Source organism: Vulpes vulpes, chromosome 8, assembly GCF_048418805.1.
Source record: "Vulpes vulpes isolate BD-2025 chromosome 8, VulVul3, whole genome shotgun sequence".
Taxonomy (NCBI): Eukaryota; Metazoa; Chordata; class Mammalia; order Carnivora; family Canidae; genus Vulpes; species Vulpes vulpes.
In genome coordinates, this window is record NC_132787.1 from 38533485 (window position 1) to 38559645 (window position 26161).

Here is a 26161-nt window from a genome sequence, read left to right on the forward strand (position 1 = left end):
CTGTTCTGAAACTTCGATTTCCATGCAAGTGCCGTTGAAAGACACATGGTGATGGGTATAATGAGCACCCTGCAGTCTCGGTGCAGGGCACCTGCCTGGTCAGTACCTGCCCTCTGGGGATGACCTGTGGGGTGTGTGCTGGGAACCCATGAGGGGGTCGTCTTGTTGCCCACATCCTTCTAGGCCCAAGGATTCCTGAGGGGTGAGCACTGCATCGCGTTGATCAGTGTGTGAAGGAGAGATTTGTCAGAATGGCCAAGAACCTAAGGACAATAGAGGCATGATTATAAGTTACACACTGTTTCCCCCCCATGGCAACTCATGTTGTAGCAGATGAAGCAGTGGAGCAGAGAACACAGACTACCCCGGGGGTTCAGCTGTTCCAGCAGTTACTCGCTGGTTTAGACGGTCTATGTGCTGTAAGGTAACCAGGCCATTTAAACCCTTCAATGCTGCTTGAACTTTTCTACCTTTTTGTTTGCCCAGAATATCTTTTCCTGCATCTCTTCGAGCCTTATTCATTCAAGCTATTTATAAAGTAATGTTAGTAGAAGTATGATCAAACAAGATAAAACATGTATAGAAAATAAAACAAATGCCCATCACCAGGGAAATGACTAAACAAATTAGCATTTACATCTGCTGTGTAATTTATTAAGGTAGTTGTATATGAACTGACCTGGAAAGATAATATATCTGTGATATATTCCTAAGTGAAACAGGCAAATAGTAGAATAATACATGAAATATGATCATAGTTGTGTTTAGAAAGGAATGTGTGTGGAGAAGGGGATGAAATGTACTTTAAATTGTTAATAGAGATTTCCTCTGGAAAGGAGGGAGGGATTGGGTTGAAAGTAAAAGGGAACTGCTCACACTTAGTTAACATATGCATTTATGGTTTTGGTTTGTTAACTAGTTGAAATAATATTTAATTGCATTAGAAATTTTGTTAGAATAAACAAACCATGGTTATGTTTCAGTTGTTAGATTGGAAATGTTCTTCCCCTCCCCCTAACTTATTATTTTATTAAAGAACAAAATGATAACAAAGTTACCTTTCTGTGAAAGCCCAACAGAAATCCTACTCCCTGGAGGAAACATTTTTCTGATGTGTCAACTGGATGTGCTGTCTCCTTTTTTTGAACCACCAAATACTTTTTGTGACTTTCCTGGCATTTCTCTCTAGCTTGTATTTCATGCCTATTTTATTGCCTCTCTAGATTTAAGCCACTGGAGGGATATCGTGATAGAAGAAAATCAGCTTTCAAGCTAGAAGATCTGGATGTTGGCTCTTGCTCTGATTTTCTTTTGCAGTATGACAAATTAGCCCAAACTTAATAGCTAAAAAACACAGTCTCTTTTTTTTCTTTCTCATGTGGTTTTGGTCAGGAAGTTGAGCAGAGCTGGGCTGGATGGTTCTTTTGTTCGATGGGGGTATTGAGTTGGATCACTTGGTAGAATTTACCTGGGTTTTGAGCTGGACAGGAGGGTTCAGGAAAACTTCGCTCACATGCCTGATGCATGGCCCAATAGCTGAAAGGCTGGACCTAGCCTAAGTTCTTTCTCTTCCTACTTGGTGGCCATGGACTTCCTCCTAGTGGACCTGGGCTTCCGGAGACCAAGGCAGACCAAAACAGAACTGCCCATCTTCTAAGGATGCAGCTGGCATAGTGTCACTTCTGCTGTACCAGTTAAGGAGCTACAGAGCCTGCTCAGATTTAAGGGGGGTAGGAACAGAACAGCACCTCTTAAAAGGAAAATTTGTATAAAAAGTTTGTGGCCATCTTTAATCCATCACAGCTTTGCTATGAGAAGTACAACCTCCATGTCTCAATGACTACATCTATAAACAAGGAAGACCAAGAGCTACAGTGTGTGCAAAAGCACCCTGTGCATTATAAAAAAAGCTATATGGACTATAAATATCAGTAATTGTCTTGGTACTAACTCGATGCCTCGCTCAAGGCACGTACTTGTTGGAGGTTTAATGCTTTGAAGGCAGACTCATTTATCAGATATTTCCTAGGAGGAACACAAAAAAATGGATGTGGATGATCACATAGGGGCATGGAGCAACTGTAAAGTACAGACTTCGATTCGGTTGACATAAGTTAGATCCACGCTGTCACTCAGTTACTATCTGTGTGACCTTTCTTGATTCATCACAATTTTCTCTGATGGGGAAATTAAGGCTCAGAAAGGTCCAGGGCCCATGCCCTTGTGAAAACCCTGGGCGGTGGGGGGCTGAGGGGAAGGACAGGGCTCTGCTTGCTTCTCCCAAACTCCTCCTCTTTCCACAGTGTGTCCCACTGGGGGGTGTGTCCCGTGCCACTGTGGTTGTGAGTCATTCTTCTTGCAGTTGGATATGGCCTCTTTTTTAGGCCTGGGGCTTTTCCTTTCCTAGATGTACGAGATCAAATCAGAAGGCAGCATTGCAAAGAAGTTCAACGAGCTTCTGCAGAAGCTGAGCTCACCCTTGAAGCCCAGAGTTCCAGAGCACAGTAGCAACAAGATGAAAAACCTCTCCTACCCGTTCTCCAGGGAGAAAATGTACCTGTGAGTATGGGAGCTGTGGGTAGGGACATGAGAGGGGGCGGGAAGGGAAATCAAACACCACTCAGTGCCTTGGCTCCCATAGCGAATGCCCCAGAGCCTGAGAGATGGGAGGGGTGGGACTTGCTCTAATGGTCAATTGTTCCCTGGCTCTGCTTTCTGAATCCCCTTCCCTAAGTGAAATTATCCCAAAGAGCTCCTCAATATTTGCCCAATGGCTTGCAGAGACACCTGCCATTTCAGTCCTTTTGCATGATGGATGGTGAATCATGGAGCACATCACCATACACTTCAGGGCTCTGTGAGAAAATGGTCAGAGGCCTGTTTCCCTTCTGTGGGGAAATGGTTGCGCTCAGTTCCTAGTCTAATAATAGGGTTTCAACATACTGCAGTCACCCGGAGAGATGGAGGACAAAGCTTCGGGATTTTTGTATCCCCAGCTGCCTACTCACGTACTTACCTCAGATGCCAATTCCAAGTCCACATTATTCCCAGTGCTTCTGACTCACTGGCTGTAGCTCAGAGGTTTCCATGACCTCCTCTTTGAGTTTGATTACTTTGCTAGAAAAGCTCATAGAACTCAGAAAACTAGTTTACTCACCAGGTTACTGATTTATGACAAAGGATACAAAGCCACAGCCAGATGAAGAGATAGAGAAAGGGAGGTTCTGCAGGAAGGTGCTGGTGTCCTTGTGGAGGTTGGGGTCAGCAGGGTGGCACATGGAAGTGTTCTGGTTCCCCAACCTGGAAACTCTGCAAATCTTTTCCTTTTGTTTTATTTTAAAGCTTTTGTTTTTATTTATACATGAGAGACAGAGAGTCAGAGAGACATAGGCAGAGGGAGAATCAGGCTCCCCATGGGGAGCTCCATGTGTGACTCAATCCCAGGGCCCTGAGATCATGACCTGAGCCAAAGGCAGATACTCAGCCACTGAGCCACCCAGGTGTCCCTCCTTTTGGGTTTTTATAGAGGCTTCATTACAAAGGCATGATTGATTAAATCATGGGCCATTGGAGATTGATTCAACCTTTAGCCCCTCTCCCCTCCCTGGGAATCAGGGGTGAGATTTAAAGTTCCAAGTCTCTATTCATGGTTGGTTCCCCTGGCATCCAGCTGCTCCCCTCTCTATCATTAGGGGTTTTCCTAAAGTCACCTCACTGCCATTGTGCCACTCCAGTTGTGGTGGAAGGGGGGAGACAAGACACCCAGCTCAGCCTTAAGCGATTTCAGGCTTTCAGGAACTGAGGACAGGAGATCAAATATTATGACAAAGATGCTCCCATTCCTCTTGTTACTCAGGAAATTCCAAGGGTTTGGGGCGCTAGGGTCAGGAAGCCCAGGGTGTATTCATTGTAAGTCACAATATCCTCTCCCCTCATGAGATGGCTATTCACATACAAACGTCTTTCTCTTATGGAGAGGAAACCAAGGCCCAGGGTCTGTCTGTGGTTGCACAGTATCAGGTGGCTGAACTGGGACGGGCACGCTGATCGCCTCGCCTGCCATTCTTTTTGTGCACTGTGCTACTTCTGTGCTTCCCCTTCTCTGGGCCTTCCTTCATGCCAGCCAGTGTTGGCATCTGAACTGCCATCTCCCATGCATCTCCCATTCATTCAGTGCCTGGGACCCTTCACATCCAGGGTCCTGGGACTTCCATCTGGAAGAATCTTCTGTTCTTCCCACCCCAAAAGATGCTCTCCATCATCTGAGTTTTCATAGCAGTGGTCTGGGTACTACCATGTTCTGCTCTTCATCTGTTACTAGGAGACTCCCCCACCCCATGTGACGGGGCCCCTGGGGGTGCTGGGAGCATATTCCTGGCATCTGGGTGTCCTCTAGCCCCATGCCTGGAGCACAGTCAGCTCTAGACGAGTGTTCTTTTTAGTGAAAGGTCACAATTTGAACATTAGAGCAGACACAGAACTTGCATAATTAGGAGGTTGGTAGCTAATTGATGTGACAGTCGTGACAACATTGAATGAAAGTTTGAAAAACAAAGAGTTCCCAACCCAGCACCTGGAAACTATACTCTTTTTGGTGCGGATTATATTTTTTACTGTCTTTGTTTGAGCATAGGAATCCTTTCTACATACTTTTATGTTTAAAACTTATCATAGTATTAACATTTTCCTATCAGAGTCTGAAATTTTCTATTTATGAATTTCTCATAATTCTAATTGTCAATGACTGCATGATAATCCATCCTATAGATTTTGGAATTCCAATTTATGTCCACAACCCTTATTATGAGTAACTTTGTATGGGACTTTTTTCTTCTATTGAATTTGTATTTCCTAGGATACATTTTCATGGTAAGCTCTCAGAATTACTGGGTCAAAGAAAAATTATAAACATTGTGTGCCTGAGCAGGTGCGAGTATGTGTGTCTTATACATCTTGCTGTGTTGCCTTCTGAAGGTTTGCTCTGAGTTTGGGATGACAGTGGCATCAGGACAAGGGTCATGAAATGAATCAACCTTCTGTTTTCTTGGTATCTCCAGGTATAACATCCAAGACAAGGACACCTTCTTTGATAATGCCACCCGTAGCCGCATTGTAAGTACACAGGTCCACCAGCGGTGGTGGGCTATGGAAGTGGGGGGAAGGCTGAGTACCCAATGTGGCAGGCCTTCTCTCGCTCTCCCTGCTACCTTCCATTGTCATTTGCTTGGAGTTGCCTAGCAACTGAAAGAAGTGTACAGGAGCTTCCTAATCTTCATTGCAAAAGGCAGAGCAAACAACTGTCCACACTCAGGTTGAGAGGAGTGCCTTTTCTTTAGGATTCTCCACCCAGGCCTGCCTTGGAATCACAGAAACAGGAAATGTGAGAGCTGGTGGGGTGACCTTGCTTTGCAGTTGGGGAAGCTGAGGCTCTGAGAAGCAATAGATTAAAAAAAATTCATACAGATCATTAGTGTCTGAATGAGGACTCATTGCTGGGCTACCATGTTTCTGGTAACTTCAGAGGAGTCTTGTGCATTTACATCCCAGGGAATGCTAGCTAGGACTAGCCAGTTTGTCCCAAACTAAAATTACCAGCCCATTCAAAATTCATGACTTTAGCTGTTTTTCTACATTTTTTTCCCTTTGAAATCAAATTTTTGAATTTTGTAGGATGATTGATACTAATGAAAATCTGTATATGGCCGTATGGTCCTCATCTGAGCTATAGCATGTCTCTATTCCCTGATCTGATTATTCTCTCTCTGCCTAGAGAACATTCAGCCTAAGGACAGAGAAGAAAAAGAAGACCGCAAGGAATGCTGCATGCTTACTCATGCCACAGTGGGAACATGGCAGTGTGTTCCCATTGATGCCCAGGGAGGACTTTGTTTCCACAGAGGAGGAGTGAGGGAGGGTTAGATCTCTAGAAGGACTTCCAAATCAGTAGGGTGATAGGAATAAGAAGGGACAGATGATTAGAGGAAGCTGTAGAACATGTCCAGGGCACACTGAAAACATGGCCTTGACCTTTTGCTTGCAGCTTGGGCAGGAAAACACTGCAGGTCTTCCTAAAAGCCTAGTCTTTTAGGAAGGTTTAAAATGGGCACATGATTTCTTTTATCATCCTATGGAAAAAAGCATTAACTTCCATTTTTTTTGGTTGATGCTATTACAAGCCATTTAAATATCACTGTGGCTTGGGTCTCCTGTCTATGGGGAAGTTATAGAGTGTTGTGGAGATTACCGAATAATTGGAAAGTACTTGTAAAATAGTACAATGCCATATAAATGCTGTTCCTAATTATTATTGCTGTTGAATTACTGCACAGTATTATAAATGAATTAAGCATTCTTGGGCCTGATAGCACTGGAAGTTATTTATTTCCCACTCCCTCTAGGTCTGTGGCTGGAAGGTGGGGGTGTGAATGATGATGGAGGAACACATTTATCTCATTCAGTTCTCATTCTGGAAGCTTCTCCCTTTCCCCAGTCCATCTCACATAGTGAAAAGGAGGAGAAAGGAGCCCTAGGGTTTTGTCTTGGGGTTACTCTGCCCTGGACTTTTGTCTGAGGACCTTGTTCACATCTGTAAACATCATCCTTGTACCCTTTCTTTGTGGGTGTCTAAACACCCCGAGTATTTGTCCCAGAGCAGACTGCCTTGCTGGGCACCTCTTTAGAGCCTGGTGCAAGCTTGGGACCCACTAGGGCACTGGAGGGCACTAGGTGGCCAACAGGTTTACCTGAGTCCCTGTTCCCTCTGCAGGGAGGACTCAGCAGCCCTCCTTTGCAGGCGAGGGATATTTCCCTGCAAGCCCCATGTCCAGGCCTTCATCGGCTTGGGCATGCCGTGGCCGTTGAGCTGGCAGTCTGTCGTGTGCCCCGAAGTTCTCTGAGATGTGGAGTCTGGAGGAAGCATCCAACCGGGGAGACAAGATGAGGACTCAGGAAAAAAAGAGAGAAATAATAGTAACATTGAGCAAGATGTAGGTGGCCCTTTTTTTTCTTTTTTAAAACTTGAAAAGTTACTTTTTAAAAATTTTATTTAAATTCAATTAATTAGTATATAGTGTGTTATCAGTTTCACAGGTAGAGTTCAGTGATTCATCAGTTGCATACACCACCCAGTGCTCAATACATCACGTGCCCTCTTTAATGCCCACCACCTAGTTACCTGTTTTTCAGTTTACAAAGCACTTTCATGGTTTCTTAAAGCAGCTCTGAGAGTTAGCTCCATTACAGAGAAGACCATGGACTGTCAGGGTCTGTGGACAGCTAGGAGCCAGCCCTGGAGCCAGATTCGGTGGCCTCCCTGTATGTGCTTTCCCCAGCGTGGCACGACTCAGGGCTGGTAGAGAGGACAGTCTGGCCTGGGCACTTCCTCCCTAGCCTCAGAGGCACAGGGTCTGGGCTCCCTGCTGTGTTTTCCTTACCTCCAATAACTGCAGTCAATTTATAGCCTTCCTTTATTCTTTTCAGGGTGGGGGGAAGAAGGGTGTGTGTGTGAGGGGCTTAGATTCTTTGTTTCCTCAAAGCACTTAAGTTTGAATGGGTTTGACAGGCAGGGCACGAGCTTGGCACATGCTGGGCTTCCCCCTCCCTGGAAGTGGGTTCAGCTGCCTGGTCCACTTCATGCCCCCTGGTGCAGTGACACACATGGTCACAGTGCTCACAGCCCTACTGTTGTCTGTTTTAGGTGCATGAGATCCTGAAGCGCACGGCCTGTTCTCGAGCCAACAACACAATGGGTAAGGACCCCCTTGCCTGCCCATGGGCCCCCACAGCTGATGGGCTGCCCAGGGGGCCAGAGCTGTCCTTTCAGTGGCTCCCTGTGGGGGGGCGGGTAGCAAAGAACAAAACAAATACCCCCCGCTCCTCCCCACTCTGCCCAGAAGAGGGAAGGCTGTTTTCACTCAGGGCCAGAAGGCCTGCTTGGTCTCCAGGAGCAGCAGTGCCCCATTTTTTTGGGGGGGGGCGGAGTGCTCCCCAGATTGCTGTAACTTCTCCCAGACCTTCATCCCTGTCTCCACAGTCTCTGAAAGTTTTTAATAATCACCCAAACATGGAAGTTGTTTATTTACTTCTTTTTTTAAGAAGGAAGGCATCTCAGGGGATCCCTGGGTAGCTCAGCAGTTTAGCGCCTGCCTTTGGCCCAGGGCGTGATCCTGGGGTCCTGGGATCGAGTCCCATGTCGGGCTCCCTGCATGGAACCTGCTTCTCCCTCTGCCTGTGTCTCTGCCTCTCTCTCTCTCTGTGTGTGTCTCTCATTAATAAATAAATAAAATCTTAAAAAAAAAAAAAGTCTCAGGGTTGAGTTAAAAAAAAAAAAAAAAAAAGAAGGAAGGCATCTCAGAGGCCCTGTAGTGCAGCCTCCTCCATTACGTGTGAAGGAGCTGGCCGCCCACAGGGTGAGTGACTTGTCTGAGAGGCCACATGTTAGTCTGAACATGCGGCTCTGGAGTTCAGCATTCCTGTCACCAAATGTGGCTGAATCTGTTCCCCTTATGGCTTGTTTTTGAAATTTGAGGATATTAGTCTTTGCAGCAGGAATGTCAGCATTTGGGGGCCCATAAGGCAGGCCAACTGATGTTGGTGGACTTTGCAGAAGACATACATAATGGTTGAGGTAAACATGGGAGCTTGTGAATATGAGCATGTATCCTTTCCACAGGAATCACTCTGCAGGCTGAGCTCTTTCCAGTGGTTCAGCCATCACTCAGAATGGCTTTTAAAACCTTTGAGAGAAATTCCTTCAGAAAACACTCTGGGGTGGCAAATCTCTCACTTTTGAGTCAGCTTTGAGTTAAAAAGAGTCTAGAGTCATTTAGAGGCAAGTGTAGTGAGTAATGTGGTCACTCAGGCCAATGTAGTCACTCAAGCTCATGATAATAATGGCTAATTTTGGAGAGTTTTGAGAGGGACTCCTAAGCTGCCTCACTACCAGCACCAGGAGAATGGTACTGAAGAAGGAACCAGAACAGGTTTTATATAGTGATAGTGCTTTTAGTATAGCACAGAACTTCTCAAGGGGGCGATTTATGTGTGACTGCTTTGGCGTACTCCTCTTGCTACAGAATTACAAATAACACTCTAATTTTTAAAAGTCAAGTCCTCTACATGATGTTATTTGTCTGGACCATGGTGCTGATGAGGCCAGGATGTGAATAAGGGAGGTAATTAATTAGCCCAGCCTGATTCCATGGAACAGACTGAGGCCCTTGCTTGGAGCAGCCATTTGTCCTTGGTTACAAGGACTACCAGAGGAATCGAGAGATCTTAAAATGTATTTGTATTTCTTGTGGCTTCTATCAGAATTCTTAAATTTGCCTCTCTTCTTGACCAGTTCACCCCTCCATTCCATTAATCTGCCTTTTATCATGTTACACCATCCCCAACTGGACCAAACCTGCTCCCTCAGGTGTCTTGGGAAACTTCCTACTTGCCACATTTTGTAGCCTTTTTCTTAGTTCATCTTTTTTAACCTCCTACATCCTCCCAAACCTTCTTTACCAATCTCCGTCTTCTGAGAGTTGATATCTAGAAAGGTGCTACTGCTCTACTAATATGTTGCTGTTCTGTTTCTGCCTTGTGGGCCACACTTTCTTTGGTTGATTCTTCTTCCTTCTCCTAGATTTTAGATGTTTTCTTCTCCATATTCCCATGGCCTCCTTACTTTCTCTCTATACAGATGACTAGCAACCATGTATTTCTTTTTTTTTTTTTTCAGGATTTGTTTATTGGGACACCTGGGTGACTCAGTCAGTTAAGCGTCTTTGGCTCAGGTCATGGGACCAAGCCCCACATTAGGCTCTCTACTCAATGGGGAGCATGCTTCTCCCTCTGCACCTCCCCCTCCATTCATGCATTGTATTTTGCTTTCTCTCTCTCTCAAATAAATAATCCAAAAAATTTATTTATTTATTTGAGAGAGAGAGAATATGCATGAGTGAAGGGAGGGGCACATGGAGAGGGAGAGAGAGAGAATCTCAAGCAGACTCCTAGCTGAGTGTGGAGCCTGCTATTGGCTCTATCCCACAATCCTGAGATCATGATCTGAGCTGAATCCAAGAGTCGAACGCCTAACTGACTGAGCTGTCCAGGCGCCCCTGGCAACCATGTATTTCTATTTCTCACTTTTCTGACCAGTTCCAGCAAACATTTCCAACTGCCATATGGATACCTCCCCTGAGATATTCATCAGAACCTTAAAATCAATATATGAAATGTCCATTCTATTTAATTCCCTTTCTCTCCCACTTCTCTTCCTGTTGACGTGCCCACTGTCTTCTGTTTTTGCTCACACATTTCCCTTTACTTGAACATCCTACTCCCATTACCCTCATGCCCATTCCCAGACCAACCATGATTGTCTCACAGGTTCTCCCAGTGCCCTCTTCTTGGAGCTCCCATCAGACTCAGTCTCTTTCTTGCTGATTATTATGTCCATGGCTTGGACTCCCAGAGAGTCCTAGAGGTGTATCTGAGTCATCTTTTATGCCTCAGGACACCGAGCTATCTGTCTTGTACATTCTACTCTGTCAGTTTGTTTCAGTGAATTAATTAAACATGTTTAGTCTGTTAACCCATACCAGTTGCTGGTAATTGTGTCCATGGACAAATGGCTTAACTTCTCTGCAACTCAGTTTCCTTTGATGTTGAGTGGAGATAATAACATCTATCTTGCAGAGTTTTTGAGAAGATGAAGTGTAGAGCTGTTAGTTTGTTTTACGAACTGGAAAGTCCTTAAAAACTGAAGTTTATTTTGAGAGATAGTCTCTTGGTTGTTGAAAGGCCATTAGAGACCTTCTGCTTTAATATCAAATATCCCCCCCCTTTTTTCCCCTTTGAGCATCTGAGTTTTTTGGTGATGTCTCACATTAAACAGCCTAAAGATTTTGTTGTTGGTGAGTAGCTTTCAAAAATTTCTTTCTTTGTTTGGCATTCAGAAAACCTTTATTAAGCACCTACTATGTGTCAAATGATGGTATAGAAACTCAGAGAAGCCAAGATGAATTTGACCTCATTTCTAGCCTTGAGAAGCTCTTAGTTTAGCCATATAGACATTTAGACAGACATATAAATAAATATGAAATAATCTGCTAGGTACAGCTATAGAGACATGTCCAGAGTGCAGAGGGAACACAGAAGTGGAAGCAGTTACCTTCATGTATGTGTCTAAGTATCAAGATACACTATCTAATATTCACTTTGTAGCTCAGGGGAAAGTTGGCATGTTAGTAATTCTACAAATGGCGACGGAGAGGACATGTGACTTGTCCAGGGTCACATACTGAATCACTGTCAGGATTGGGTCTAGAACTTGGGTTTCTTTGCTCCGAATCCTATTTCCGCTACTCTTGTAACACTGGGGTGGAATTAGGTTAAGTCTTTAAAGTCTGTTACTACAGAACCAGTCATTATCTGGCCACCAATCTATAGGCACTTGAAGTGGAAGAGAAGCCTACCTTCTTTTGACATACATTGAAACTGAGTTCCTAAACACCAAAGTAGGATCTTGGCAGGGACCTTGGCAGGGAGACATGGAGAAGTGAATTCTGTCTCCATTAAATTTGCCTAGATTTGGTAGGCTGTGTTGTGTCCATTAGCCTCAGTTTTCCTGCACTTATAAAATGATGAAAATGAAGGAAAACAGAAGGTATCATAAAGCCTCTTCTTTAGTGCCACTCTAATGTAAATTAAATCTTAGGTAGGCAACTCACTACACAGTAAATTTTGAAATCCCATTATTGACTTCTGTGCTCTAAGCATGGGCATTATATAACAAGTGATGAATGATTTTTTTTCTTTAGATTCTCAGAACTAAATATCCGACTATGCACTTGACATCTATCTTCGTGCAGATGCTCTGAAAAAACCTCAACCACGATTTAAACCTCCTAAAATACAGATTTCTCTTTGGGGGAGACAACCCAACTCCCATTTATATACCCCAAACTTCAGTGAACCCTAGTTCTTAATTTCTCAAGCCAGAAACTATAACAAAGTGCTGTTGAGTTGCCCACGTGAACATGTCTGAAATAGGTACAGTTTGACTCTTTACAGCCATTATCCTGCTCTGTTAAATGTTTTTTTTTTTACCCTGAATTTACTATCCCAAACAGTAAGGGGTCTTCTTAGATCCCATTTTGTCCATTTGTAACCTATGCCATAAGATATAGGCTGTATGAGCTTTCTAAAATGCAAATCTGATTCTTTCACTGGTCTGCTTGAAATGGTAAAATAGATCACATTTCCCTTAGATGAAATCCAAACCACTTCATAGTTACATATTCTTATGGGCCTGATGTTTGTGTCCCCAGGCCCCCCACCCCCAAATCCATATGTTGAAGCCCTAACCCCCCACCCAAAAGTCTGTTAGCTCAGCAGTAGCTGTCAGTGATTTCCTGGGTTTGTAACAAGGGTCATACGACTGAACTTCTCTGCTTCCTAGCAGAAGAGAACCCTGAGGCTGATTTTCAAGTTGTCTTCCAGCTGGGAAAGTCAAGCTCCTCCTAAGCTCTTTGGCCAATGTACCATCTTACTTAGAAAGTCAGAAAAACTGAGAAATGTAATGACACTCAGAGGCCTCACGATAACATGGCCTTTTGAGCTATGGGGTAAATTTTGATTTTATTGCCCTTCTCTCTGGATTTATAGAGAAGCACAAATGGCTGGAATTGACTTAGATTGCCTCATAGAAAGAAGAGAAAAAGGGAAAACAGGACAATGCTTGGCACTGTTTTCCAAGGTATTTGTGTTGATTCTTCCCCTTTAATATGGTCATTACTTCAGCCAGTTTACAAAGCTTTATTCCCTTTGTTGGTGTAGCCAGTTACAAAGGGAATCAGGAGATAGAGAAAATAAGAAAGGTTAGAATCAAAGATGGAAAATATACAAAAGATAATAATAATTAAAAAATATTCCCTTTCACTTAGTATTATCACTTTTTTTTCCTTGTGGAAATACATTTATTTGAGGCTGACTTTTGCAAAGCATGAAGCTGTATACAAGTTGCCTGTATGGCATTATTTATATTCCTGTCTTGCTCCACAAAATTTCTGAGGTGGCTCACAAGAAAAACAATAAAACAGCATAATATAAATAAATTAAGAAATAAGAACCAGGAAAAGCACAAATTAAAATAGAATGTCAAAACAGGGAAAAAATAGAATACAAATATTCAAACCATAAGGCCCTGTATTTCCTACAGTTGGGCTGCAAATTTGACCTTGAACCAAAGTGGAAGGGGAATATGATCAGTGGTTTAGCCCTCAAAGTCCTCAGCAACATCTTTTGGTACAGAAATTTTTCTAGAATCTCTTGTACTCTGCTTCCTTATATAGAATAGATCAAGGTATATCCTCTGTATAGACACATATGTAACTTTTTCTGGATGAATCAGGATCATCACTAGGAACATAAATTTTGAAAATATTTCCTTAAGGACCTTCCAAGAATCCTAAGGGTTGTTTGCTTACACTCTCTGATATCTTGAATTTTGGACTCTGGTAACCTCTCTGAATTCTGTTCTTTCAGTTTTGCTTTGCTGTCTGGGAGACAGAAAAACAAGCTTATTAGAATTTTGGGTGAAGAGAGAGAAAATTCTTGGAGGGAGGGATTGCAGGATTCTGCTGTGGTTACAGTACACAACATTAGGGAATGGGTTTTGTAATATCTAGGTATCTTTTCTTCTGGGCTCTCTGTTGTGAAAACTGAGATAAGCAGATAAGAGATCTCTGAACAAATAAGGTATTACTGTAACCAGAATAATGATGACCCCTTGCGCATGTGCACATTTGTGCTCATTTCTCATGTGATCCTTGAAGCCACCACACAGAGTAGGGTCAGCAGATGTTAACCAGTTTCAGGTCGGAGAGATTAACAGGGTGCCATATTTAGAACCCAGGTGCCCTGGCTCCTCTTCATGCGCTTTAAATTAATTAATAAAATAAAATAAATTAATAAGTGGATGAGGTTTTGGGGGAAGGGTTTCTCAGAGAGGTGGAAGCTGAGGCCTTCCCAGTTTAACATCCATTCATTTACTCAGTGGATATTTACTGAGCGCCTACTATATGTCATTCATATTCTAGAATTAAGGAATAGAGTAACGAATCAACCAGACACAACAGACACAAACCCCTGCTCTTATGGGGCTTACATACAAGGTAACATTTGAGGAGAAGAAGTAGTAAGGTGCCACGTGGCTGTGTGAGATACATGATATAAGAGAGATACATGCAAGAAGAGCAAATAATACAGAAGACATGATGGGAGCCACTTCAGAGAATCAGGGTCCCAACGGGAACAAATGACACACTCAAAGTAGGACAATTTAAGGTGAGAATATTGAGAGACCATTTACAAAGGTGTGGACAGGTAGTTGGGGATGCTTAGAATTAGCAGCAGTAAAGCTGTTCCTAGCTCTGGATTCAAGAGGTAAGAAAAAGATTGCTAGAACATAGGTGAACAGGGCTGGGTAGAGGAGACCCATGGGGGGAAACAGGTTGCTAATCAGGGAGGAGGTCAGGTGGTCCCATCTCCCTCAGACCTGCCAAACCCAGTAGAAAGGCAGAGAGCAAGGGAGACTACTCATGTCAGATAGAGAAGGGGAGAGAGTGTATCTAGAAGGAGCAAAAGGAAGATAGGTGCACACCCACCAAGGCTGGAGAAGCAGGTGACATTTCAGCTCTGGGATGAACAAATTAAGAACCTTAGGTCAAGTCACATTCTCTTTATGGGCCCATTTCTTTCTTTTCTTGTAACATAACAAGGGACCCCCTCAGCGTGCTTGAAGCTTCTAATTCCATCTCCAGCATTTCCTAGACTTAGATTCAAAGGAACAACATGGTCTCCTTTCCTTAAGAGCCAGCTAGGCTCAGGGAGGGGGATGGCTTTCCTATAAATTCACAACGGGCAGGTTCCAGGGCATAGCCAGAACTTGAAGTTGCACTCAAAGAGCATGGGAGTAGACAGTGAAAGGGAAGGTGAGGGCAGGGAGGATTCAGGACCACTGGCCAAGGTGATCAGGAGAAAAGACTGCAGTCCTGCATCGATCCTTTGCACATGGCCATGAGTGACATTGCTCAGGTGTGGTCCCACTCCATTGGCATCTGAATCCCCTGGTGCACTTCTGAAGGCCCTAGTTCTCTAGATTCCACACTCGATTTGCTGAGTCAGAATCTGCAGGGGCAGGGCCGCCCCAGAGGCTGCATTTTTAACAAGCTACCCAGGTGATTCTTTGGAACTCTAAGGTTAGATAAAGAGGACTAAGGGCTAGCAGCCACAGGCTTCTTGACCTGCTCACATCTGAGAATGGAAAGAATGATGCAGACTGCTCTGTCCTCTGGGGGGTTGGTCATTATTTTTTTGAGGTACCCAAAGATAACCAAGTCATCTCTGTGAAGGGCCTTATTGTTGCTAATACTTTTCTGTCATTTGGACATTTAGCATTCAATCCCTTTTGTCTGAGCCAGCAGTAGGGCCTCTTGGACTTTCTATCTCATTTTCTTCTTTTTTTTCTTTCCTTTGGTGGAAGAATGGGCAGGAGGGTAAAAATAAGCATAAGAAGGCAATGAAAGGGTTGGAAAAGTATGGGTGGATTGGCATTTGCCGATGGTCTTTTGATTGTGAGGGTTTCTTCTGTGACCCAGCTTTTCTCTCTTATTTACCCCTGGAAGTGAGGTATGATGGACTAACACACACACACACACACACACACACACACTGTCCGAATATATTTGTGAGTTTGGGTTCTGCAAGGTGGTGATAGCACTTGAGCAATCTTGGCCCAGTGAAACTCAGCCTAGCCCCACGATGCCTCCTTCATCGACGTGATGTCAGGTGAACTGTCAGGCCCTGCAGATTCAGCCTGTCATGGAATGCCTTTTTAAACACTGAAGCATAATTGCCATAGGGTGTTATATTAGTTTCAGGTGTCCAACACCGTGATTCAGCGATTTTGTACATTATTCAATGCTCACCACGATAAGTGTAGTTGCCATCTGGCACCATACAACATTACTGCAGTATCACTGACTGGATGCCTTTAAAGCACACCTTTCTGTGGAGAGAAACCCAAGCCCCCTTGGCCATGTCAGAGGGAGAGAGACACCTTTTTCTTCTGTATGGAAGTTATTGCTGCCTTTTTGTGGACAGAAAATTACAGATTGATGGAACTACATTTTCATAGACATTTTGGTGTCAGAGCATTTCAACAAATGTACGCTTTGGGCATCTCTCCTCCCCGCTCAGGAGACGATGTCTTAATTATTTTGACCGAAGCCAGACCATGTTGTGCGTTGTAAACATCTGGTTTATCATTCATCCAGCTGAACTGGTTTATATTTTGTTAGAAGAAAAGGCTCGGGATTAAAGGCATTTAAGTAATTAAGCACACGTCAAGACAATTTGGTGATGGGTAAATATAGTCTCTGTTAAATGCACCGTCTGGGGCCTCTGGTTTAGATTTACGTCCGGCTGGAGTACGTGGATGAAAGCAGAACGCCGGGCAGACTGGGCCCTGTTCTGGGGGGGAATCAAAACCAAATGGGTTTTCAAGAGTTCACCATTCCTCTAAGTACCTGTCCCGCTGGATAAGTTTCCTTTGAGTTTGGCCTGGAGGGAAAAGAGCTGCAGTCCCTGTCACCCAGCGGCACTTGTAGATTTAATGAGGCTCTCTTTGGGAGGCTGACCATAAACTGTGCTTTAGTTGTTCCTTTGTGTCCAGGAAACCAGAGATGTCTTGGAAGCTAAATGCTAGGCCTCAGGATTTGTGTTCTGAGTGTGTGTTTTCAGATACTGATCCTGGTGCCTGACCCTGGCCCTCTGGATGCCAAGCGACAGCGTTGCCAGGCCTGGCTGGGTCAGGCTGTGTAGAGCTGTGGTTGGTGCTGGGCAGAGGAGAAGCATGAGCCTTTTCCTTTAGGGATTATAGTTCTAATAGCTAGAGATAGGAAGAACCTAGTGACTTAAAGGGACTGTAGGGATCAGTAAGGAGGTCCTGAGTGGGCAGTGCTGTGTTTGAGCCAAGGCACTATTCCTCTTTGTGGAGAGAAGTGAAAAGAAGTGTCCTCTGTGCCTTCTCCTTCCTGGCTGCCCTTCTGGGGACAGTGGGATGAGAGGTTGGGGGTCTCTCTCTCTCTTTTTCTATCTCTCCCCCTCTCCCTGGGTCTAGAACAGAGAGGAAATACTAGATGTGATCCTGAAGAGAAAAGCTTTGCCATTATGGCCAGATGGATGGGACACGATGGAACCAATTAGCTCATTTTTGCTGAAAAGAAAGAAAAAAATTCAGAATTTCAGTTTTCAAAGCAGAGACTCTTTTTTGAAAAAACCCAAAAAACAAAAACGTTTGATTATTTTCTTCTTTCAAACTGATTTCCATGCTAGTTTGGGGGTAGGATCTTGGTTTCTGAAGTCTGTGGGTGACACAAGAGGCCAAAGCAATTCCCATTCTTGGGTGAAATTGTGGATGAATAGTTATTTCAACTTGCCTCCCCCCTCCCCCTACCACTCTCCCCACCATTCCTCCTTTTATGTGCTGTTCCCTCCCTTTATGGCAGCCACTGATTGGGATGGCCCACATCACGCCATCTGGAAAAGAGGAGGTACACAACCATGAAGGACAGAGGCACGTTCTGTTACAGCATTTTGGGGTTCTGCTTATCTGGGTTGGGACAACTCAGGTTTGATGACCTGAATTGTATTGGCCCCAAGACAAAGAACCATTGGTTGGGCTTCTTCTCTAGGAAATAGACTAATCAACCAGAGTTTAAAGGTTCTTCATCGGTAGAGATTGCCATAGAACACTGGTGGAGTGAGGAAGATGGGTGCCTGTGATAAATGGGAAGAGATACTGTAGTGAATTTAGCCATGGGGCTGGTTACTCTCACCAGCCATTATCTCTTCCGTGTTCCCAGCAGTGAACTAGGTGCCGTGAGAGATATAGATGAGGGGGGAGGGCTCTCTGACCTTGGGTACCTTGTAAACCTCCAGGGAACACAAAACAGTGGGCTGACAACACCCTACAAGTGAAGTGAGCTACCTGCGTTAGGCACATGGTGCACAGCAGGCTTTATTTGAGATGGGAGGTAGGTAGGGTACACAGCTTTAGACCTCCAGTGATTTGAGATCCTTATGAGGATCTGGCAGCAGGACCTGTGAATTCAGGTTGTCAGCTTATTGCTGTCAGACATTCAGCTGCTGTGCTCAGTGCCCAGCAAAGCCAAGAGTTCCACACCTGTTTCACTTTCTCCATGCAGTCTGGGGACTGTCCTCAGGGTGTATGCTACTGCTGTTTCTGCGGCCACCACGGGTGTGAGTGCAGGGATTGGGGGTGGTGGGTAGTGTGCAGGTGTGGTCTACTTTAGAGCTCGCCCTGCCTGGGCTGCTTCAGCGTCTTTCTGCACTGATAGCCCTTTTGTAGCTTTGAGCCACCCCTACCCCCTCTCCTGACTCGGGACTCTTCCTCTTGATTATTGTAGGGTGGCTTTGCATTGCTGTGGTTATGGCTCTTGAACTGATTAATGATGCTCAGAGTGAAATTTTAGTCTTGTGAGTAAGACAGATCTGCAGCTCATTCAGCCCCTGGGCACTCCTCCCCCATCCACACTCCCTTTACCCACCCTCTGTCCCCCGCTTCTGCCAAGTTATTTCAGATGGTTTATGTTCATGCCAAGGAGAAAGCTTAAAATCAAGAAAAGACTGACCCACCCTTTGGTGATGCTGCAGCTCTCAACTCACTGGAAGAGCAGTCACTTCTGAGAGTGCCCCCTGCAGTCTCCCGAGGGCCTCTGCTTCCACGTGGGCCTCATGGCTGGTCTTCCTGGCATCCAGAGCCCTAGTAATGAGGCGAATAGGGGTAGGGGGAGGCCCTTGAGGAGAGAGGATTGTTTGAGAGCCTCTGCGGTCTCTGAGTATGTGGGTGGGGTATTGCTTGGGAAGGGGGAGGTGGAAAATGTCTAGATTTGTTATCCATCCTTGTCGTTTATCCAGAGCCATGCAAATGCAGATTACTTAGCATTAGTACGTGATACATGTTTTCCTCTAAAACCACTTTCTTCTCATCTCATGACTGCCTACAGTCTCTCTGGAAAGAATGGTTCAGGACCGAAAGTGTGTTTGAGACCGGGGAAATGACCATGTTCCAGAGCTCACTGACCCTTCTCCCTATCCAGGATTACATGTGCATCCTTGCATAGTAGGGTCCTTGGTACTGCTACTGGGGGTTAGTGGGATATAATGTATCCCATATGGGAGCCAGTGACCCAGGACAGACTATCCTGAGTCAGAACATTCAGGCCATTTTATAGTCTCTGAATAAAACTGTGAATGAAACAAATAAACAGCACCGCCTCTGTGCAGAAAGTTTTCTGTTGTGACTATACTGGAGTTATAGTGACAGAGTCATTTACTCATTCAGCATATGTTTAGTAGAGTCTGCTTTGTGCATGTGATGTGAAATACTGTTAGGATTAAAAATGAATCTCTTGTGTGGTTTTCAAACTTTGTGACCTCAAAAACCCTTTACACTTTAAAAAATTTTTGAGAGCATCGAAAGAACTTTTGTTTAGGTGGGTTAGTTGATACTTACTGTATTAGGAGTTAAAACTGAGAAAGTTTTAAAGCACAAGGATACACAAGCACCCATTCTATTAGCTGTCAGGGGGGTGATGACATCTCATTCACAAAACCCCACTCTATACTCATAAGAGAATAGGAGGGACAAAGTAAATAATGTCCTAGTGCTATTAATAAAATTAGTTTTGACCTTGTGAACCTCCTGAAGGGGTCATGGGGACTCTCAGTGTTCTTCAGGACACATACACTTTGAGAATCACTGCCCTACAGTCACCTACTTCAAGGAGCTAGCTAATGGTCCAGGCAGACCAGGGTTGGGGAGGGATGAACACTGCTCAGAACAGGAAGAACACCAGAACAGGAAGAACAGGAAGGCACCAGAAATGAGTTCCGATACTGAGCTGTGGGATGCTCTGACACATCCTTTTATTGGTCATAATGACAGTACTCTGTAGAGTGATTCCTGCGCTGTCACTGAACACAGGGAGCATCACCTGGGGGTGGTAGAGGTGGTGGTGCCGGAGAGTCTGCGGCAGTATGGGGGCCTGAGGATGGGGCAAGTGAGGTTTGAGAGAGCTCATTTGACCTTGGAATGTAACTTTGTATTGGGGAAATACAAATATTGTTCTCAAGTTAAGAACTAAAGCTCCACAGAAACTTCTAGATGGGGGTGCCAGAGGAGCACACAGTGAACCTCAGCTGGGAAGTGGTGGGGGTTAATACTTACCCATAGACAGAGGTTAAGTCGAGAAACCTCTGCCTTACAGTTAACCACTTTCATCTTCCCTCCTTCCACAGGCATTAACTCTCTGATAGCAAACAATATCTACGAGGCTGCCTACCCTCTTCATGATGTAAGTATCTTTTCTGCCACCTGCTCCCAGTGGTCTTCAGATGGTTGTGCCCTCAGGTGACACAGTGTATACCAAGCGGGGCAGAGGGGAGTCATGCTGCAGCTCAGAAACCTGGGCTGTTTCTGGCTTTCTCGGGGTGGACAGTTATCCCCACAACTATCTGGGTATTGCCCTGATGGCAAGCTGGTTTTGGTGTAAGTGTACCCCACGCTCTGTGCACTGGTTTTGGGAGGCCATGTGAGAAGGCAGATGTGGCGTGCAAGTGTTAGAAGGGAGGAGGTTGTGGCAAAGGTGGGTGGGTGGTGGTGAAAGGAAGGTCTAGGGCCCAGGTCACTCAATCCTGGATGGTCAGACCCTAAAATGACCGAAGAATGGCATTTTGTACATGATCGTTTTGTGTGGGTGTGAAATTTCTCGTCCTTAATAGGCAAATAAATACATATTAAGTATCAGATATTTTTTTTTAGATTTTATTTATTTATTTGAGAGAGAGAGTGGGAGACCATGAGTGGGGGAACGGGCAGAGGGAGAGGGAGAAGCAGACTTCCTGCAGAACAGCGAGCCCAACGATGTGAGGCTGGATCTCAGGACCCCCAAGATCATGACCTGAGCCGAAGGCTGATGCTTAACCCACTGAGACACACAGGTGCCCCAATTCAATTTTTTAAAATAGATTTTAATATTTTTTGAAGAAAATCTCTCAAAATTCCTTACACTATTGTTTGGTTAAGCAGAGAAAACAGACTGTAAATAGAGCTTTCCTTGATGGGAAGTAGTGTCATAGACATCCTGTAACAAGGTGCAGCGATGTTCTTCAAGACGCTTTGTGAAGAACTTAGCTGGCCCAAGAACTAAATGCCCTCACAGCTGCTCTCCTCACGGACTGGTCACTTCTTTCTCATGTGTTCCACGTGTATGCCGAATGAGGCTGTGGAGCGGGGCTCCCTGAGTCCCTAAGGAACTTCCAGATAACAGTCTGTCTCCAGTGATACTGTTGCTGTGGGCACATATGTGGGCACATATCAGCCACTTGTGGACGGGGGTGTGTGCTGTGGCACAGGGTGATCTCGGATGGTGTGCTGGGCACGGGCTCTGGCACTGCCTTTGCTCTGAGGAGGCACAGGCGGGTCGCAGGTGCATAGGAGGGGAGCATCTTTGTGTGAGAAGCTGTCCAGGAGACACTGCAAGTGTCACTGCCCAACAAAATGGAATATTGGCTCCTTACTATGTTGTGCTTTTGACTTTCCCCAAAAGGGGAATGATAGAAAGAGATGATGCCAGAGAATAGAAAAGAAAACCCTTTCTCTGGTTTTGCTAATTCCCTTGGCTTTATGCAGCAGTGCTTTTTCTCTTACAGGGTGAATACGACAGCCCCGGGGATGACATGAATGACAGAAAGGTGAGTGGGCCCTGGGCTGCCGGGAATGCTGGGGCACGGGAGACTGTGGGTGGTGTGGAACTAGCCCCAGACGTCCTGAAGGTTCTTTTTATCCGCTTAAGTACTCTTCAGCAGTTCTTCCACAGTTCCCTGCCCTCCAGGCATTAGAAATATGGGGGCCATTTCTGGCCATTGACATGACTGTGTGTACGTGCACGCGGGTGCTACTGGCTTTTCGCGCCTGGAGGGGCCAGCAGGGCTACTATCCTGAGGTCTGTCCTACAGTCCCACCCAGAAACATCATCCCACCCCTGGTGACGAGAGGGCTTCAACTGAGAAACACTGAGAGCCCCAATTCCTTAATTTATAGATGGGGAGACTGAGGCACAGTAAGAGTGGGCACCTTGCCCATGATAACACTGTCATGGTGAACAGAGAGGAGGCTCGGAAGACCTCTCACTCTTAAAGCCAGTGGCCCTGCTAAAAATGTACTATTATCCATGCCACCGTGGCTTTATTTTTGGGGGGGAGGGGTCATCTTTAGCTTATTCTTCTTGCCCTCAAGGCAGACAAGTGGGGTATAACCATGCCCAAGTTAAAGATGAGAAATCTGAGGGCGCAGGAGTGTCAGTCATGGTGATGCTCTGGGCAGCTGGGAATCAGAGGTGACAGTTAGGAGAGGGAAAGGCCCCTTTGGCAGGACCCCTCCTGTGGCAACCACAGCACCCGCCCCTACCATGCTCTCCAGGCCCTCCTGCCCAGATCCTGGTTCTTCTGCATGGGTGTGCCCCCCCCCCCACCATGACATGGCGCTCTAAGGATCACTCGCCTCTTCAGTGGGGACTTCCCCATCTGGCTGTCAACCCCCTCATGCCATCCTCCCACCAGCTCCCCAGCCATCAGCCACTCTGGCGAGTGGAGGAGGGAGGGCAGGGGCAGGAGGGCTGAAGAATTGAAGCCTGAGGAGTCTCCCCCCCCACCCCAGCTCTGTTGTCTGGAAAATTATTCATCCCCCAAGTTGCCTTTTGAGCAGCCTTCTTTTTATCCTGCCTATTAGTCCCTGTTATGAAGTGTTAAGTATTAAAAACATAAAAGGTCTTTTCCAGAAATACTGCTGTGATTGCTTACACATGTCCCCTCTCTGCCTGCCCAGGGAATCTGCTGTAGTATTGCGATGTCTTAACCTCATCTGTTTTCTATCTGATGCTAATAGTCTCGGTGTTTAATTTCCTGAAAAGTCCCGGATCAGTTAAAGGAAAAGGAGGAAGCGTTTCTCCTCACATCTCACCTAGCTCACCCCAACCGTTTTCTGTCCTCCCACTCTCTCATTTCATGTTCCTCCCCTTTAAAGAGTGATCACCACCACTGCCCACCTAAGAATCCTCCTGCTGAGTGGGTGGTGACCCCAGCCATCAAGGTGGAGCACTTTACAGGAACATTCCAGGGACTAGGAACACACAATAACTCCTGGGAGGGATCATCCAGACCTCTGTTATCTGCACAGAGGCAGAGGGAAGCGAATTGTAGACCATCTGAAGTATATGTTTATTTGTCTTTGGGATGCTGTTATGTTATTATTAGTGATACAGCCTCGTAGCACAGATTGTTTTCTTTTCAGGAGATATTTTGCATAGGCCAGTAGAATGGTCCCCAGTGCACGGCCAGACTGGCGGAATGAGTAGTCTGGGAGGCAGGGAGAGACCAGCTCGGATGGAGCTGTGTCTTGGAGGTTAATTCCCAGAGCTGATGTCAAAAGGCAGCCAGCTGTCTTTGAAAGACAAGAAGCCCCTTTCTTGTGGCTTTGCTGTGGGTTTGCTGACCAGTCCTTATTCTCCTCTGCCTGCCAGAGTCCTGATTATGGAAATAAGGCTTTGCTGGGGTGGGGGTAAGAGAATCCTTGAGAGAGGGAAAGCTCTCCTTTTTTTTTTTTGCCTCCTGTCCTTTTGGGTTGGAAAACTGATTCCTGGCAAGGTGAGGAGATGGTTCCAATGGCCTGAAATGATTGTCAAGTCAGGACTAAAACCCTGCGCACAGCGCAGCCAGCACCCTGCAGGCGGGTACTCCGCACCCTGTGTATGGCAAGGGGAATTCTCAGCATCGTGCTGGCTTCCCTCCTTCCCACAGTGTCACGGTGTATGGCTGGGGCCGAGAAGGATCCTCAAGAAGAAAGAGTCTAAACCTCTGAATAAATGCAGCATATTGATTTGTTTTAATTGTATTATAATAGCCTAGTGTTCTTGGAGAGGGCTGCAGGAAGGATTTTGGTTGGGTGCCAGGGAGAATCCTTGCATCTGTTGCTGGAGGACGTGGAGAAGGGTTGGGAGCTGCAGGGGGATCCCCCTCTGGGGGCCTCCAGAGGTGACTTGCAAGGGCATCCCAAGCTGCCGGTCCTGCCAGTTTCTGGATGTTCTTTACTCTACCCTGCCACTTGTGCCTGTTCCCTGATCTCCCTGAGGCCCAGGCTCCTTGTGGGCAGATCCCAGGAAAGCCCAGAGGCCCCTGAGAATGCACTCTTCTTCCCTTCCAGCTTGCCTCGTGTAGTTGTGCGTCTCGATGACTCAGCCCTGGCTAGGGGCTGGAAGTCTCTCTCTCCGGTTCCTGGAGGGTAATTAACAAGACGCACCCTGCCTCGGGAGAACAGGGGGTTTCCGCCTTTCTAGAAAGCAAGGCAGCAGGAAGAGGAGCAGCTTGGGTGTGGATGGTCCCCTCCCTCCAGCCACTGCCAGTAGCCACCTAGTTCCATGTTAGCCAAGACCTGCCTGCTTTTCTCAAGCACCCCGGGGAAGTGACCGTAAGCATCTGAGGGCTCCCTACAGCATCCTCACCCACCTACAGGGGAGCCTACAGCACATCACTGGACTGTGATTCTCTTTAGCAATCTTTAAACCCTGACTCTTGGATTTTCCAGCTTTTTTGGCAGGTGATTGTCTTCTCTAGTGGACTGTTATAAAGTGACCCCACTAAAAGGTGTACAAAGAGAGTCAGGTCTGTTTTTCTGACCAGAAAGGTACTTTGGTTCTGGGTTTCACTTGAGGATTGATTTTTTCCCCTTCTGCACTAGTTTTGCTAGTGGAGAAGGCCTAGGGAGTCGAAGCAACTTGCCAAAAATTCAAACAGTTCATTGCAAGATCTGGGAGTAGCCTTCCCTTCTCTTCCATTCACTTCACCCTGCCCCATCGCCAACTCACAGTTGGCTGCAGCTGGCATCTTTGTTCCTGGTGCAGGTCCAGCCCTCTGAGAAGCCTGAGGCCTTCGAGAGAGCCAGGAGTCTCAAACATCTTGCCATTTTCTGGCATTGCAAGTGGTTTTAACATTTGGGTTCTTTTTTTTTTTTTTTTAATAATTTTTTAAAAAGGTTTAAAAAAATTTTTTTTAAATTTTTTATTTATTTATGATAGTCACAGAGAGTGAGAGAGAGAGGCAGAGACACAGGCAGAGGGAGAAGCAGGCTCCATGCACCGGGAGCCTGATGTGGGATTCGATCCCGGGTCTCCAGGATCGCGCCCTGGGCCAAAGGCAGGCGCCAAACCGCTGCGCCACCCAGGGATCCCTTTAAAAAGGTTTTATTTATTTATTTGTGAGAGATACACAGAGAGAGACAGAGACATAAGCAGAGGGAGAAGCAGGCTCTCTGCGGGGAGTCCAGTGTGGGACTCGATCCCAGGACCACACTCTGAGCCAAAGGCAGGTGCTCAACCACTGAGCCACTCAGATGCCCCAACAGTTGTGTTCTTTTATGGTTTCACAAAATACTAAAACCAACTGACCCACTGTCAAGTGTGAGCACCAGGGAGCCAACTGGTTGCTTGAATGCCCCAATGCATCAGGCAGGGGGGTGAGTCCCTGTGGGTCATTGCTACCTAAAGGTTTGGGGTCAGGCCGACATGTCTGGAATTCCATCCAGGGCCTCTGATATGAGGCACTGTCCATTGAGAGGGAGCTGCAGACTTTCCCTAATCTATTTGCAGGCTTGGCCAGTCGTGGAGAGGACATGGTGTGGCTCTGAGGGAGAAAGTAGACTTGCTAAAATCTGCATTAGAAGTATCTAGACACTGCATATTTAAAGGGATTGTTACAAGACACTGTGGATGTCTTCCTGCACTTTACTCCACCACACTAATCCCCGTGGGGCAGAGGCTCCAGAGCATACCTCCCTCCACCCTGATGGCTAGTCTGTTCTGGGACACTGCAGCCTGGGCTGTAGTAGCATGACCCACTTGGTCTCTAAGTATGTGTGAGTGAACATTTGTAGGAATGGGGAAGGGTCTACGGTGCTCCTCGTCCGTTTCCTTGCCTCCCCTGCAGGGAGGCATGAGCCAGCTTGGGCAGAGCATTTGGCCCTGCCATGTCC

At 45.9% G+C, this 26161-nt stretch overlaps 1 protein-coding gene across 1 annotated transcript in view; it reads left to right on the top strand.

Moving 5' to 3' along the window:
• The window catches only part of ANO2 (anoctamin 2), a 340778-nt gene that overhangs the window by 98749 nt on the left and 215868 nt on the right, over positions 1 to 26161 (top strand). The window contains exons 5-9 of the mRNA XM_072766166.1: positions 2408 to 2559; positions 5058 to 5112; positions 7697 to 7748; positions 20377 to 20432; positions 21790 to 21831. Of these exons, the coding sequence (XP_072622267.1) occupies positions 2408 to 2559; positions 5058 to 5112; positions 7697 to 7748; positions 20377 to 20432; positions 21790 to 21831 (357 nt within the window). The remainder of the gene's footprint in view (positions 1 to 2407; positions 2560 to 5057; positions 5113 to 7696; positions 7749 to 20376; positions 20433 to 21789; positions 21832 to 26161) is intronic.